Here is a 15,556-nt window from a genome sequence, read left to right as displayed (position 1 = left end):
TAGCAAATAGTCTCTCTAGGATTTTTCTTAAGCATTAATATTTTCCAACTACACTTGTTGTTCAAGATTGAAAAGTATTATCCAAATTCATGTAGCGTGTTAAGAAAAAAATTCCCAACGACCTGATATTAGTCATCATTTTCATCTATGGGCCATCTAAATTCTAAGCAATACATGTTTAGTTCCTATAAATACTAGACATAACTCCACTCATAAATCACACAGCTAGCCAAGCATCTTCTAAATTATTAATTTGTTATTTCTCATTCTAGCTAGCATTATAAATCATGGGTGTTTTCACTTTTGATGATGAAAAAACTTCTGTTGTAGCACCTACTATACTTCACAAAGCTCATGTTACAGATGCTAACACTCTTATCCCAAAAGTTATTGATGACATCAAAAGTATTGAAGTTGTTGAAGGAAACGGCGATGTTGGAACGATCAAAAAAATCACTTTCGTTGAAGGTCAGTATACGTACATATATAAAGTTTTAATTGCAATTTTCATTCTTTTTTAATTTCATTTTATTTAAAAGAAACTCCATAATTATATGTGCAGATGGTGAAACCAAACATGTGTTGCACAAAATTGAGTTAGTAGATGCTGTTAACTGGAATTACAACTACAGCATAGTTGGAGGTGCTGGGCTTCCAGACACAGTTGAGAAGATCTTATTTGAGGCTAAATTGTTTGCGGGACCAAATGGAGGATCCATTGCAAAGCTGACTGTGACATACTTCACAAAAGGTGATGCTGCTCCAAGTGAAGAGCAACTCAAGAAGGATAAAGCTAAGGGTGATGGTCTTTTCAAGGCTCTCGAGGGTTACTGTGTGGCTAATCCTGATTACAAGTAAAACATATAATCATCAAGTGTTTGCTTTATACATGGTTTGTTGTGACACATTATACTAAATATCTAGTGTGCTTAATTTGGGTGCGGATGTAATGTTTTTATTTCCTTTTCCTTATGTTGCGGAAGTGTGAGTGTGAGATTGTTAGTCATTTTCTACCTATCCAGTAAATGATAATAATTCTTCATCTATTTCTGTTTACTTGGTTTTTTATATTGTTGTTCTAATTTTCTTTAGCACACTTCTCATGATTAATGAAAATTTCATTTATGTTATGTTTAACTTCAACTCTTAAGAAATACGTCGTTCTTACAAGATCATTCATGGTGACCTTCTTCTTAATGGATTGCTTGAATTCATCAAACATCATTTGATCATTTCTTGAATTCATCAAACACAAGAGACTCTTAAAACCTAAGCTTTCTAACACTACTAGAAAATGCTCGTTTAGCTGCCAAGAATTAGTGTCGGCCCCCGACACCGACGCTAAATTTACAACGTAGCCTCGGCTTGACCGACGCTATCTCGAAGCTACGTGTATCTTTGGAGCAGAATTCATTTTTTTTCTTTGAATTACTATTAGTGTCGGTCTAGCCGACGCAAACTATTTATTAAATTATTTATTTATTTAATTTTTCTCTATTCTTTTTCATTAGTGTCGGTCTAACCGACGCTACGTGCGTATTGTTTGAGTTTTTTAATTATTTTATTTATTTATTTATAGTTAGCGTCGGTTCGGCCGAGGCAATAGATTAGTTATTATTTATTTATTTATTTATTTATTTTGTTTCCCTCCTCTTCGTTTTCGTTTGGCGCTGTAATTATTTTATTTTTTGGTTTACTTATAGTGTCGGCCTAACCGACGCTAAGGTTTAATGAATTTTTATTAAAGGATTTTAGTTTCCCTCTTCTATTTTGGTTTGGCGCTTTTTTATTTTACTGGTAGTGTCGGTTGATCGACGCTAATGTTTTATTAATTAGTTAATAAATCATATTTTCTGTTATTTGTGTTTCCCTCTTAATTTGTTTTAATTATTAAATTAGTTGGAGAACAATATATATATTACTAAATTTTATTATAATATTTACTTAATTAATTTATTAGTTATTATATATATTATTTTCTGTATTTAAAGAGAATGTATAGTTATTAAATTTTATTATTATTCAGTATTTAACTTTTTAATAATAATAATAATTATTAAATTATTATAATATTGAAATTAATTTGAAATTAATAATTATAAAGAGGATAATAACAATTGGGGAAGCAGAAAACCCTATTTCGTTCATCGTTTCCCCTTCCATCATCAACGAGCTGTGAATCGAAAACCTGCATCGAGCGAAAACCTTTCCTTCATCATCGAGCGAAAACTTTTCCTTCATCATCGAGCGAAAGCGAAAATGAACGGGGAAGACGATCGTTAGCATCAGTTACCGCTTTCAGTTTTGAAACTTTTCTCTTAACATATAAACTTCTCAACAACTCTTTCCTCTAATTCTCGATTTCCACTCAGTTTCTGATTTAGGGTTTTTGTTTAATCTCATTTTTCAGCCTTCACACAAGACATTCATCATCAAGAATAAGCTCGCCAAGAAGCAGAGGCAGAACAGACAACACCATCAGGTGAATTTTCTCTCTTAACAAGTTGTACTGGTGTCGTACCAAGCTTGGATTCTGAGGTTTTATGCTTATGGTTAATTTGTTTGTGTTGTTTTTCTGATTGGGATTATGATTTATCCATTTTTCAACTTGTAGGGTTAATATATTTGATTGATATTATGTTGGTATTATCTCATTTGAGAAATTGTTTGTTTGTTTGATTCTGTTTACTACTAACTCTGCAGTGTTGAGTTTTTGACCTATATTTGTAGGAAGATTTAAGCTTGAGACTTTCTAGTTCATATTCATCACATTCACTTCACTTCTTTACTTACTCTTGTTATTTTTCCCTTTTCTTTTATAACACGAACACCAGGCACGACACCGATACATAAATGCTAACAATAGTTTTGATGAATGAAATAAGGATTACTTTGGTAGTTTTCTGTTGAATGAAATAGGAACATTGATTTTAACTTCCTAAGCTTTTTTTGCTAGTTTTCTGCAATACAATTGCTTTGCAATGATACCAAAGTTGAGTAATATGCTAAAATTCAGTTTTTGATTTTTTTTGTTGCAGGGTAGTTTGTGATATTTTGTTCTTCAGGATTAGGTTTCTGCTAGGCTCATGTTGATGTAGCACTTGAGCTTGTAAGTAATAAAGTCATTTTGTGTGTCAATCTTTAAATGTTTAAGTTGTCCATGATTTCCCGTGTCTTATATTACTTCTTAACATTTGTAGTCCCAAGAACTTAAAAGGGATGTGCGTCCAGATGAGTTATTTTTAAAGACCCATAAGAGGAAAAACAGAGATTGGGTTGATAAACGTGTTGAGTCTACTTATGTAAGATTTTGTTTATTCTCTTTTGTCTTCTGCTGCATAATTTGTTTCTGCTGCATAAATTGTTTTCTGCATGTTTTGAGTGTCTAACATAGCTGAAATTGATGTCTTTTAAAGTAGATTTACATAGTGAATAGAGATTAACCCAATTAGTCACTACCTAAGTATTCAATTTGAATAAATTCAACAAGTAGGATTCATCAAATTTGCTTGAAATTTACGAGCTGTAATTTACTTCGCTCCCGTAGGATTTTGATAGTAAAATTGCACAATATGCTTGACATGTTTATAAAGGAGAGTAAAAGTGAGACTGATCGATTTGAATAATCACACAATATGCTTTATGGTTGGAGGTGCTTATATTTTATCACTATTGTGTCATTGTATTTGGAGGTGCAACATTCCTGAACTATTATGATTTGTGTAATATAAATGTATGGGACAGACTGCATTTAAAGAAAAAGCTGCAATATAACTGAGACTGAATTTTTAAAATATAAATGTTTACAATGTCATCTCATCTCATATTTTTCTTCCTTACAGACTGCATTTAAAGAAAAGGCTGGAGATGGTGTCGAGACGTTAGATGGAGGGACGATTAATGAGATATGGACAGATTGTGCTGGGGGTCGTAGTCGTGGTCGGGTCTATGGAACGACTGATTTAGCTATCAATCTGAAGAAAGGATCCACAAACTTTGTCAAACCAGCTAAAAGTTCTCGTGGATCGATGTTTAGGACATCCTTGGAATCAGAGAGAGCAGCTAGAGTTAGAGCTGAACAAGTGGCTGAGGCTACCGCAGCTCGACTCCAAGAGGCAACCGAAGCTATTCGGGTTTCAAATGAGGCTGCTCGGAGGGCAGAAGAACAAGTTAAAATGGCTACCGAGTTTGCTAAGAAGATGGAGTCTGAGTTTGATAAGAAGATGGAACGTGAAACCAATGCTTTTAAGGCATTTATTATGAAAACAATTGGTACTAGACATGGTGGATCCACTAGTGGCGTCATTCCACCGTCAAATCCTCACTATGATGAAGATTTGGATGACCAATTTTTAGACGAACCTTGATCATGCAGTGCTTAGTAGAAGTAGTTTTTGGGGCTGTTTTTTTGTTGTAGTTTGATCGTTTTTGGGGCTACAAATTAGAACTCGGATGTATTTTTATAGGATATGATCTTTAATGTATACCGAGTGTTTGGGGCTGTTTCTTGTTGTAGCCATGACTACGGTATTTTGTAGTTTCTATCTACTTTGTAATAGTTGGATAATTGTTACTTTGAATATGCTTATGATGTCAAAAAATTATATCGTTTTGCATATAAATTTTATGTTCTATTGCTCTTTGAGTTTCATTTGCTTATTATCTATATTTTGTTGATGTCCACTCATATTTACTATCGCTTTGCTCTTTGCATGTCAATGGTAGAAACAACAAAAAGGTAAAGCACAATTTTCCTTATCCTTTCTTTCTTCAAGATACCTTATGAATATGCAACTAATCAATTGATCTTGTCAATCTTGTTTCTAGGTATTCAATTGTTACATGAGCAAACAAAGGAAAATTGTTTGGTTTTTTCCTTCAAACGCGGCCCTACTATTAAGGCTTAGACCAAGGTGCAACCTCAAAGCTGTAGATCCCAAAGCTAAGTTGTTGTAGTATATTTATTTTTGTAATAAGGAGTTTGTGTAATAGGCAACACTTAATAGATGATTTTTATTGACTAAAGTGTTTTCTGATTTTGTAGGGATCAAATATTATAGTGTTTTCATCCAAATGTTATAGTGGTTCGTTGCTTCTAATCTTGTTTGCTTACTTTTTTTACTTTCTTTCTGGATTTTGTAGTAAAAATTATGTATACTTTCAATGTTTTTGTATGTGATTTAACAATGTTTATATTGAAACTTACCTTCAGAATATAGGATTATGGGTTGCTTTGGCTTCTGCAAAGAGAATGATTCTTATACTACTGCTGACAGAGGAAACTTCATGCAAAACAATCCTACTTCATGCAAACTTCAGCGCGCGCTCACATGGAATCTCCACATCAAGAAACCGATACAAAAATGGAAGGAAAAAAAGCCATGAAAATTGCGAGCGAGTTCCGATCAGAGTTCCTGCAAATGCTCCGTAAGAGACGAACTCCTCAAGGTACACAATCAAATTCAATCGTTATGTATTGAATGTGTGCGTTGATTCTCTGTTTCTTTCTCTTTTAGAAATGAAATTCGTTTGTTAATTATTTTCAGTTTCGTTAACCGTTGAAATGGTAAAACCCATGGCGAATGCTTGGTATCAGAATAACTCTCCTTCATCGATAATCGATGAGGTTAAATTAAAGTTTCAACACTCATTCGATTATCTTCTTCATCTGCTTGTTCAAATTCAATCTACTAACAATTTTATAACAAGAGATTATGAAATCTTGTCCAAAGAAAGACATTGAGAAGGAGATTATGAAATCTTGCTCAAGGAGGAGAATCTGTATTTAAATACAGAAGTAAGTATTCGATTTCTCTGGGATTTGAATTTCAAATGATTCTTTTGTTATTCATAATTGAATTTTAGGTCTAGAGAATAATTGATTGAAATGATCCTTGATTTTGTAGAAAGGAGAACAAGGAAAGTTGCCTCTGTTGATTTTGAGTTTGAAGGAAAGTGATAAACAGATAAAAAGACCTACAGTTGTTTTCCTTCACGGTATAAACAAGTATAAATAATTTCTTGTTTTCGTTTTAATTCTGCTTTCGTACAATGCAGGGAACTCTAGTTATCATGGAAGACACACGACAGTAACCATTCCCCAGCCTATAAATCTCCAACCGATTTCTGTTCCTTCCATTACAATAGATGAATTGAAGTCTGTCACTGATCCGCTGTCGCACGCGGATCAAAAACGAGTTGTTTTGAATAAAACTGTAGATAGCGACAAGCGACTCGAATATCGTCTCTCAAGGATTCTTAGTTATTACTAACTGAAATCGAATTGGGGGTTGTTTTAGATTTCGATTAAACAAAATAGTGAAAATAAGTGATTATCAAAATAAGCTGAAACGATTAATCTACTGTTTTGGCTTCCTAACTTATCATCGATCCAAATAATTTCCAACTCACAAGCGGATTCTATTCCCTTTTCGATTATAACAACAATTATACAAGCGCAATTGATATTATGTGATGTATGTTCCTAATTCCCGAATTAAGCAAACGGATTATATATAGCAATCGTGAATTAAGCAAACACGACAAACATACGCGGATTAAGCAAACGCGATTAAAGTATAGGAACATGCAACCATCGAAATAAATCAATTCAACCTTAGATAATATCGAATTAAGCAAACAACATATCAAAGATTAGAATTGAAAGGAAATAGATTAATTGGAAAATATAAGAACCTCAAAGTATCGGCGATTATTAGAACGCCTCAATCAGATTCCCGGAACTCCAGTTATGATCGTTTTAGTGCAGACTGCTAATGCTGAAAATAAAGTGCGAAAATGAAATTAAACCAAAAATAAACTAAATTAGAAAAACATTATAAAATATAAAAATAAGCAAAGCAAATCAAATAAATGCCTAAGTACAAACATAAAGGAATGTGCATCAAAATGCACTGATCAAATTCCCCCACACTTGAACTTTTGTACTCCGAGCAAAATAAAATCAAAACAAAGAAAGCACAGATACATCAACAATTACTCATCCTAGGCTACAAATCTTCTTCGGGTAAGTTTGCATCTATTGGTACTAATATTGCACACTAAGGATATCGTAAGAACACTAACCACAGTTATGCAGACATAAGCCTCCTAAATACACAAACCAATTCAAATCACATTATTATACCGTAGCCTAACTTACTCATCCTTTTTGCTCTTTTTCATTCAGGCGCAATCACATTAAGCCCGTTATCTCCACACACTTATAGCAAGACGACCGGTTAGTGACTCTGATCCTTTTCTGCACGGGGTTCTGGTACTTACGTGGCATAACCCTTTGTTTACTCAATTGTAGTTGCGGGGGATCGGACCATAATCCTCCCTACCAAGTTCAGCACCAGAAACCGCTTAACCAACTAACAAAGAGTCTTATTTTCAACTTTTTCTTTTGAAGGTTCCACAACCGTTGGGTTAAGTGACCGGGTGAGGGTCACCAAACTTAGAAGGTGCATTCCCTTTTTCTTCTTATTTTTTTCCGGAACACTCACTTATATTCATCGGCTTCCCTGCGTAAAGTGTGTGAGAGATGGTGCCGACTGCTGAAATAAACTACTCAGAGCTGTCAAAGAATGAGAATTTAAGGCTAAAACATAATAAAAAATTCAAATCAATTTCCATATGCATGAGACTTACGGTGTTAAAACGATACTGATCTTGTGAATTTTTCCCAAGTCTCCGCAAACTCGACTCAAATCAGTCTATAGCCTAAAACTTTCAAAACGATGCATATTTATTTATTTATTTTAACTGAAAACAAAACAAGAAAACAAAACAAAATAAAACAAAGAATTAGCGATTTTGAGGGTCAAAATCTTTTAGAATTCTATTCTAAAAGAGTATTGTTCGTCGATTTTTTTCTGACTTTGTGGAAAAAATTCGGAACGATTCGAAACAGTAGCTTTCAATCTTACCTGATAGGCTGGAAAACTTATCACTGTACACCAACCGGAATTGCAACCCTGAAAATCAACAAACACAAAAAAAAAAAAAAACACTAAACCTATGACTCTAATATCAGTTAATAACAACAAGAATCCCCGGCAACGGCGCCAATTTGATCCGCTGTCGCACGCGGATCAAAAACGAGTTGTTTTGAATAAAACTGTAGATAGCGACAAGCGACTCGAATATCGTCTCTCAAGGATTCTTAGTTATTACTAACTGAAATCGAATTGGGGGTTGTTTTAGATTTCGATTAAACAAAATAGTGAAAATAAGTGATTATCAAAATAAGCTGAAACGATTAATCTACTGTTTTGGCTTCCTAACTTATCATCGATCCAAATAATTTCCAACTCACAAGCGGATTCTATTCCCTTTTCGATTATAACAACAATTATACAAGCGCAATTGATATTATGTGATGTATGTTCCTAATTCCCGAATTAAGCAAACGGATTATATATAGCAATCGTGAATTAAGCAAACACGACAAACATACGCGGATTAAGCAAACGCGATTAAAGTATAGGAACATGCAACCATCAAAATAAATCAATTCAACCTTAGATAATATCGAATTAAGCAAACAACATATCAAAGATTAGAATTGAAAGGAAATATATTAATTGGAAAATATAAGAACCTCAAAGTATCGGCGATTATTAGAACGCCTCAATCAGATTCCCGGAACTCCAGTTATGATCGTTTTAGTGCAGACTGCTAATGCTGAAAATAAAGTGCGAAAATGAAATTAAACCAAAAATAAACTAAATTAGAAAAACATTATAAAATATAAAAATAAGCAAAGCAAATCAAATAAATGCCTAAGTACAAACATAAAGGAATGTGCATCAAAATGCACTGATCAGTCACATATAGTTTTGGTACAAAGTCGTTCCTTCCATTGTCGAGCTTCTTACTTACTGTGTTTACTGCCCTTTCCGTGCCCTTGCTTACGAGTATGTTCCAAATGGATCCTTTCATGACATTCTACATGGTTAGTTATTCCTAACACCTTATCAATCTTCATTTCACATGAGTATGTTATATAATTTTATAATGATTTTTGATATAGGACGCAAAGGTGTAAAGGGTGCAGAACCTGGTCAAGTTTTATCATGGGCTCAAAGAGTTAAAATCGCTGTTGGAACAGCCAGAGGACTTGAATATCTTCATGAAAAGGCAGAAACATGTTGCTATGAATGTCAGTTCATGATGGTGGCAGTCAATTGATAACATTGAGGCTGACTCAGATGCTGAACAGGTACGAGAATAAGTAATTGAAGGTTTGAATTGAAATAGTATAGAGCACATTATTTTGATTTGTTCTGAAGGTTAATTTGATTCTTTATTGTTTGTTCTCTTCTAGGTGGCAAAAGAAAAAAGCTTCCATGAGATTTTTTTCAATGGGTTGTTTGGGAGATTGATTCGTAAATCTAAAACAGCAAAAGGAGAAAGGGAGTTTTTACTGCAGAAAGACACGGGTCTGCAATCAGTTCTTGTTCTTCTGCTATTGAGTTTGTAAGGCATAAATTTTCGTTGGTTGCTGAAGATTGTGATGATACCAGTTCATCGGCTATGGAACCCGAAAGCACTAACATGTTTCAATTCGCCAATTAATGATGTCACCAATGTTAGTAACATTAAAGACACAATAACTTTCTATACATGCTCTTATTCTCTCCATGCTCTTTCTTATTGTTATGCTTTCATTTGCTTTCTATACTGATACATATTTATAAGAAAGATTTGTTGTCAACTTCAGCATACCAAAGCTTTATTCTTGCTACTCTTCTCAGATCAATCAGCGCGGTATAATTTCATACATCAATTGACTAACATTTGTAGGTCTGCCTTATCCATATAAGTTATTTGTATATGATGAGAAGGGACATGCTTTTACAACCTTTGATCCCTTTTGGCAGAGATGTTTGCACAAGCAAATGGAACTTGTTTCATCTATTCCTCCATGGCAATTAGTTCCAGCTAAACGTATGCATAATACTGTGCTTTTATTGTTTCTCAATTATGATATGATTACTAGAATTAGATTTTTGCTGGATGCGATAAGACAATGTGTTTCTAAGTCTAGACTAGTCTGGGGCGTGAGGGTTTGATGACTGCATAAAATTTGACTTTTAAAAATTGACTTTAGCGTCGGTCAAGCCGAGGCTACACATTTTTATTGAGACTTACAAATTTGGCTCTAGCGTCGATCTAGCCGAAGCTACAGGTTTTGTTGACTTTTGTAAATTTGACTTTAGCCTCGGTTAAGCTGACGCTACAAGTTTTTTGACTTTTGAACAGTTGACTTTAGCCTCGGTTAAGCCGAGGCTACAAGTTTTTTTTGACTTTTGAACAGTTGACTTTAGCCTCGGTTCAGCCGACGCTAATGTTTTGGTTGACTTTTTAAACTTTTCTTTCTTTAACGTGGGCTGTAGTGTAGCCTCGGTGTAGCCTCGGTTAAACCGACGTTACCTTAGACACGGCCATTCAGCCAACGCTAAAATGTTAACTTCGAACCATTTAACGTGCCCCCGACTCCGACGCTAATCCGACATTAAACAGCTTGTAGCGTCGGTTTTTGACCCATTTAGCGTCGATTATGGCCGAGGCTAATTTCTGTTTTTCTAGTAGTGTAACCTTCCCCTAATTTTATAATTGTGAAAGACTTGGTTACATTAGGTCTAGGGATCTCTTTAAATAGTCTTCAGCAGTTCATGGGCTTCAAAACACTTTACATGATCCACAAGCTAAGAGTTGCAAAACTCTGCAGAGAAATCTTTTTGAATCTTGAAAACAAATATTGTCTTAATCATCTAATTTTAAAAACTTTAATTCTGGTGGAGATTTGATTCCTTTGCTCCAGATTAAATCTTCTTGACCTGCGTAAATCAATGAGATTTATCCAAAGGAAATATCACAGAATAAATTTAAACAAATTAAATCTATCAAGATTTCAAACAGCATGTACTGATCTTCTGGTTCAATTGTCACAACATCAGTCAAGACATCTTATTTTTAATGTAAGTCCATACTCAGTTGTATCAAGAGATCAAGATATTATGACCTCTGGCTTAACATCTTTCAAGCACCATGTTTTAGCAAAATTCTGCCAATCCCAAAATCATGGAGCTAACAGTGAAACTCTACTTATAGCGAGAAAAAGAAAACTAGGTTTTTTTTTTAGTTTATTGAGTCTGACGAGATGTTGGGTCCCGCTCCTACGTATCGTTAGCTACAATAGGAATTTAAAGACCACACAGTTCATAATAAAAAACCATGTGTTGGTTGATTGCTTTTAAAGAATGATGCGTTAGACATTTTGAGCGTTCAATCTTTTGATTACTGCTCAATCTTAGAGGTTGAATCCTTTGTTTGTTTCGCGTCTAAATGGTTCAAAAACACTCATTTCTGAAAAGGTTTTCAAGGTCACACACCGCGAAGAAACAAGTTTGATTGGTTAAGTTGATTTTATAGGATACGAGTGTCAAATATCTGAGTTTTACAGCTCGTATTCAACACTTAGGGAAAGATTGTAAATACTTCCATCCCGCCCATTTAACCCTTTTATTGAAAAGAATGAGATGATTCCTGTCTTAACTCGTTATCAGCATATGAGTATCATGGCCAAACTACTTAACTCGTATTCAATTACTTGTGAGAAATGTAGGAAATACTTCTCACTTGCTCGTTTGTCGTTTCTTTAGTTAAACTAAACTTACTTATTTAAAAGTACTTTAGTTGGATCATAATTATTTGAATGACTAAGTCAAGAAACTCGTATCTAATTAATTTAGGAAGAGTTAGGAAATACTTCACGCTCGTCCATTCAATCCTATTTTCTAAAGAAAATGATTTTCACGTAGATAAATGATTTAACATTGAATCATGCGTTTGAATTTATTAAGAAATCATTTGAGGTATATAGCAGAGATACTCGATGTTAGATCAAGAACTTGCGTTGCATTCATTTTTTGTATTTAATTTAGAAAAAATCCGACGTTGGATCAAATTTGTTTTTATCTTTTTATGAAAATGATTGATTTTAATATATCATAATCTTGATTAACAAACAAAAAAAAATGAAAATCGATAAAATTATTACAATGTCATGTGGATGAGAGTACACTTTGTCGAATGGGGATATTGTGGATAAATGTAAAGAAATAAAGGTAAAATCAAACTACCCCAATAGATCTAAGTGTAAAATAAGAAATGAAAATAACCAAATTGCAAAAGAAAATAAGTAATTAATAAGATTAATTGAAATTACTTAGTAAAATTCATTAATTAATATCAAATAACTAAACTAAATAACTCTAATTAAAAAATTAACTAAATAAACTATACTAAAAAGTATAATTATATTACACTTTATAAACTAAATATAAAAAAACTAAATATAAATAAACTAATTATAACTCTAATAAAAATCTATTTTATTTTATCAAATTTAACTTAAATCGTGTATTTTATCATGTTTATTAAAGTTTGATCTAAAATCAATAAAACAAATTATAAAATTAGATACGTTACTATATATAATTTATTTTCTAATTTAATGTCTAATCAATATTAGAGTTTAAAATCTTTTTTATATTGGGACCGTTTGTTTTGGTTTTTTAAAAAAATAATTTTTATAGTGTTAAATAATTTTGTGTAAAAATATTTTACAAAGAAATCTTTATAAAAGCTTCAAATACAAATTTAATTTGAATGATTATTCTTAAAACATGATTTTAGGTATTTCATTTATGAATAAAAAAAATTGGATATCAAAATTTCAAAAAATCACTTAATTTTAAAACTATTTCAAATAGATTTTTATAAAAATCATTTTTTAAATATAGCACTTTTTGAAAAAATTGAGATTTTGACTAAATTTTAGTCTTCAATAATGTATGTTTATGTTATAAGATATCAAAATTAGTGTTTCATTTTAAAAAAAAAAAAAAAAAATTTAAAAAATTTGCAATATTTTAAAAAATGATTTTAGAAAATCTGTTTTAAAAAATATAAATAAAAAAAAAAACTATTTTGTTAAAGCTGAAACAAACAGACTCATTAATATTTTACGGTTATATAAAATAACAATATTTTACGGTTATATAAAATAACTTATTTTCTTAGCTATACAATAAAGTAGCAAATAGTCTCTCTAAGAAATTTCTTAAGTAATTAATATTTTCCAACTACACATGTTGTTCAATATTGAAAAGTATTATCCAAATTCATGAAGCATGTGAAGAAAAAAAATTCCCAACGACCTGACATTAGTCATCATTTTCATCTATTGGCCATCTAAATTCTAAGCAATACATGTTTAGTTCCTATAAATACTAGACATAACTCCACTCATAAATCACACAGCTATAAGTTCTTCCGGCAAGCGATTTGAAATGCGATTCCCAGCAGGTTCTTCGACGGTGCTTTTTCGTGCTCTCTCTGGTGGATCCCTATAGTGGCTCTTAGAAAGGTACCTTCCATCTTCTCAATTTTGGTTTAAACTCCTGGCTTTAGGGCTCAGTGACCTTGTTGGGGGGGGGGGGGGGTGGATTCAGATACTGATTTAAGGCACTTAGGGTTCGCCGGTCTTCTTCTGCACGGCGTCGTCACCTGGTAGGTTTGTGTCTCTTGGATTTTGTTTCGCTCTGCATTTTCGCTTTTGCGGTCTACGGTGGAGGTTTTGAGATTCTGATTTAGGGTGGTCCGCTTTTGGGTTCTATCATGAGAGAGTATCGATATGCTGTTAGAGGGGGAGGGTGGATGGAGGTCAAAAACAGAAGACTATTTCACAGTTGGAAACCTCGGTGGGATACGGTTCCCTATGGTGGAAAAAATTTGAACTTTAAGGGGCTGAAGGAGAAACTAGTGAATTCTATTTACTTTTCTAAAATTCTTGAATTCTCTGTGTCTAAGGAGTTGTTCGAGTTGTTTGGGTGTATTGGTAGAGTGGTAGAGGTTTCAATTTCACCAAGGAGGAACAATATTGGGAAGAGGTTCGGCTTTGCGAGATTCGTGGAAGTGGAGGATGAGCGTTTGTTGGCGGTGCGGATAGATAATGTGATCATTGATGGTAAGAAAATTCATGCTAATATACCGCGGTATCAGAGGAATGTTGCTGTTGGAGGCTCTAAGGGTAAGGAGAAAGAAGTGGTTTTTGTTAATCACAATGTGGTCAGGAAGGAGATGTGGAGGGATAATCGGAGTTTCGCTGAGGTTGTCAACAAGGAGAGGGAAAACTGTAGTCGTAAGAAAGAAGAACAAGGGCTGAGTTTCTGTTACATGTCGAAGGAAGAGGATAGGATGAGGTTAAACAAAGCTTACGTTTGTAAGGTTATTGTACCGGGTTCGGCATATAATATTCAGACTCACTTCGAGATGGAAGGCTTTTTCGCGATTAAAGTTTCTCTGATGGGTGGTAATTTGTGTTTGCTGGAGGAGATGGAGGAGGGGTATATTGAAGACCTTATCGGAGAAGGCGAGACGTGGTGGAGGACTTGGTTTACAGAGATAAAGAAATGGGAGGATGCTAAAGTCGATGATAGTAGAGTGGTGTGGATTCGAATCTTCGGAATTCTGGCTCATGCTTGGTCTTCTGACTTTTTTATGGGGATAGCTGACACGATGGGAACTTTTGTGTGCATAGATGAACATACTTCGAAAGGCAATTTCTGGACGTTGCGAGAATAATGGTGAAAGTCACTTCTTCGTTCGTTGTACCGTCTTCTTTTCAAGCTATTATTGATGATAAAGTGTTCCCACTTGTTCTAAGGGAAGACATTTATGGTGCTGTTCGGCTTAAGACAGTTTCATCGAATTGTGTCAAGTCGGTGGGTTCCTCTGTTTCAGAGGACGATTGGGTTATTGGTTCGTCTGATGAGGGAGTAGGGTCTGAGTTTGCTATGTCGTCCGACAGCATAGAACAATTTTCAGAAATGGGAGCGGGTATAGTCATAGGGCAGAAGGAGGTTGGAAATTCTGATAGGATTTTTGAGTCTGTCTCTGCTGAACAGGTTCCGCCTATCCCTGCAGTAGCTACTAGTCATGACGGTGTTTTTGACAAAGCAATTGAAAGTGTTAATGGGTGTTTTATGTCTGATATAGCTGCTACTAGGCGTGTTCCAAGTAGCGCTGCGACAGTGGTGAAGGATGTGTTTGGATTTGTTGTAGAGCAGGGCATCTCTAGGGCTGGTATTGAGCAATCTATGGAGGGTATTTCCCCTAAGAATTCTCAGAATGATATGCAGGGTCAGACTATTTCGGTGTTCAGGTCCGAGGACACCTGGGTCGCTGACTCAGTGATGGAGAAGATAGATTTGGTTGCTGGCAGTGGAAGGGGCATAGAGCTTGATTCTGTTATGATTTTTCCGGTGAAGTGCGGGGTTGTTGGCGGAGAAAGCATTACCGGTAAGCATAGAAGGAGACGGAGAGTGTCTCTGCTAGCAGGCCATTCGAGAAACAGTAAGTCCAGGGGGTTAAGAAGAGGTTAGGGAAGGAAAAAGGAGTTGTGGTTGAGTTTGTTGGAAAGGAAGGGCATCGGAGACAGGATGCTGCTGTAACACCCGGTATTTAGTTAATTATTTAATTA

The 15,556-nt window shown here is 34.3% G+C and overlaps 4 protein-coding genes across 4 annotated transcripts; all 4 read left to right on the top strand.

Annotated features, from left to right (window-relative positions):
- Positions 1-203: 203 nt before the first annotated feature.
- Positions 204-1,039, top strand: LOC131595243 (disease resistance response protein Pi49-like). Its single transcript, XM_058867546.1, has 2 exons — positions 204-468; positions 563-1,039. Exons 1-2 carry the CDS (start codon positions 288-290, stop codon positions 856-858), a joined length of 477 nt encoding a protein of 158 aa, XP_058723529.1. The 5' UTR covers positions 204-287; the 3' UTR covers positions 859-1,039.
- Positions 1,040-1,109: 70 nt separating this feature from the next.
- Positions 1,110-4,622, top strand: LOC131597901 (uncharacterized). Its single transcript, XM_058870561.1, has 4 exons — positions 1,110-1,181; positions 2,130-2,288; positions 2,411-2,482; positions 3,843-4,622. The coding sequence occupies exons 1-4, from the start codon at positions 1,110-1,112 to the stop codon at positions 4,365-4,367; spliced, it is 828 nt and encodes a 275-aa protein (XP_058726544.1). The 3' UTR covers positions 4,368-4,622.
- Positions 4,623-5,048: 426 nt separating this feature from the next.
- On the top strand, positions 5,049-9,721 carry LOC131595242 (pto-interacting protein 1-like). The gene is made up of 5 exons (XM_058867545.1): positions 5,049-5,300; positions 6,050-6,261; positions 8,855-8,959; positions 9,038-9,226; positions 9,332-9,721. Exons 1-4 carry the CDS (start codon positions 5,224-5,226, stop codon positions 9,193-9,195), a joined length of 552 nt encoding a protein of 183 aa, XP_058723528.1. The 5' UTR covers positions 5,049-5,223; the 3' UTR covers positions 9,196-9,226; positions 9,332-9,721.
- A 3,971-nt stretch (positions 9,722-13,692) lies between these two features.
- On the top strand, positions 13,693-14,658 carry LOC131597900 (uncharacterized). Its single transcript, XM_058870560.1, has one exon. It carries the CDS (start codon positions 13,693-13,695, stop codon positions 14,656-14,658), a length of 966 nt encoding a protein of 321 aa, XP_058726543.1.
- Positions 14,659-15,556: the final 898 nt, after the last annotated feature.

The sequence above is a fragment of the Vicia villosa genome, linkage group LG4 (assembly GCF_029867415.1).
Source record: "Vicia villosa cultivar HV-30 ecotype Madison, WI linkage group LG4, Vvil1.0, whole genome shotgun sequence".
In the NCBI taxonomy this organism is placed as follows: Eukaryota; Viridiplantae; Streptophyta; class Magnoliopsida; order Fabales; family Fabaceae; genus Vicia; species Vicia villosa.
Note: the sequence above shows the minus strand (reverse complement) of the source record. Positions and strands in the feature narration are given on the sequence as shown.

Excerpts from the sequence above, each read along its gene's own strand:
- LOC131595243 (XM_058867546.1), top strand. The coding sequence starts at position 288 with ATGGGTGTTTTCACTTTTGATGATGAAAAAACTTCTGTTGTAGCACCT. Across the intron at positions 469-562 it reads AAAAATCACTTTCGTTGAAG|ATGGTGAAACCAAACATGTG; the intron begins GTCAGTATACGT and ends TTATATGTGCAG.
- LOC131597901 (XM_058870561.1), top strand. The coding sequence starts at position 1,110 with ATGAAAATTTCATTTATGTTATGTTTAACTTCAACTCTTAAGAAATAC. Across the intron at positions 2,289-2,410 it reads GAAGACGATCGTTAGCATCA|CCTTCACACAAGACATTCAT; the intron begins GTTACCGCTTTC and ends CTCATTTTTCAG. Across the intron at positions 2,483-3,842 it reads AGAACAGACAACACCATCAG|ACTGCATTTAAAGAAAAGGC; the intron begins GTGAATTTTCTC and ends TCTTCCTTACAG.
- LOC131595242 (XM_058867545.1), top strand. The coding sequence starts at position 5,224 with ATGGGTTGCTTTGGCTTCTGCAAAGAGAATGATTCTTATACTACTGCT. Across the intron at positions 6,262-8,854 it reads TCGTCTCTCAAGGATTCTTA|TCGTTCCTTCCATTGTCGAG; the intron begins GTTATTACTAAC and ends TTTGGTACAAAG. Across the intron at positions 8,960-9,037 it reads CTTTCATGACATTCTACATG|GACGCAAAGGTGTAAAGGGT; the intron begins GTTAGTTATTCC and ends TTTTTGATATAG.
- LOC131597900 (XM_058870560.1), top strand. The coding sequence starts at position 13,693 with ATGAGAGAGTATCGATATGCTGTTAGAGGGGGAGGGTGGATGGAGGTC.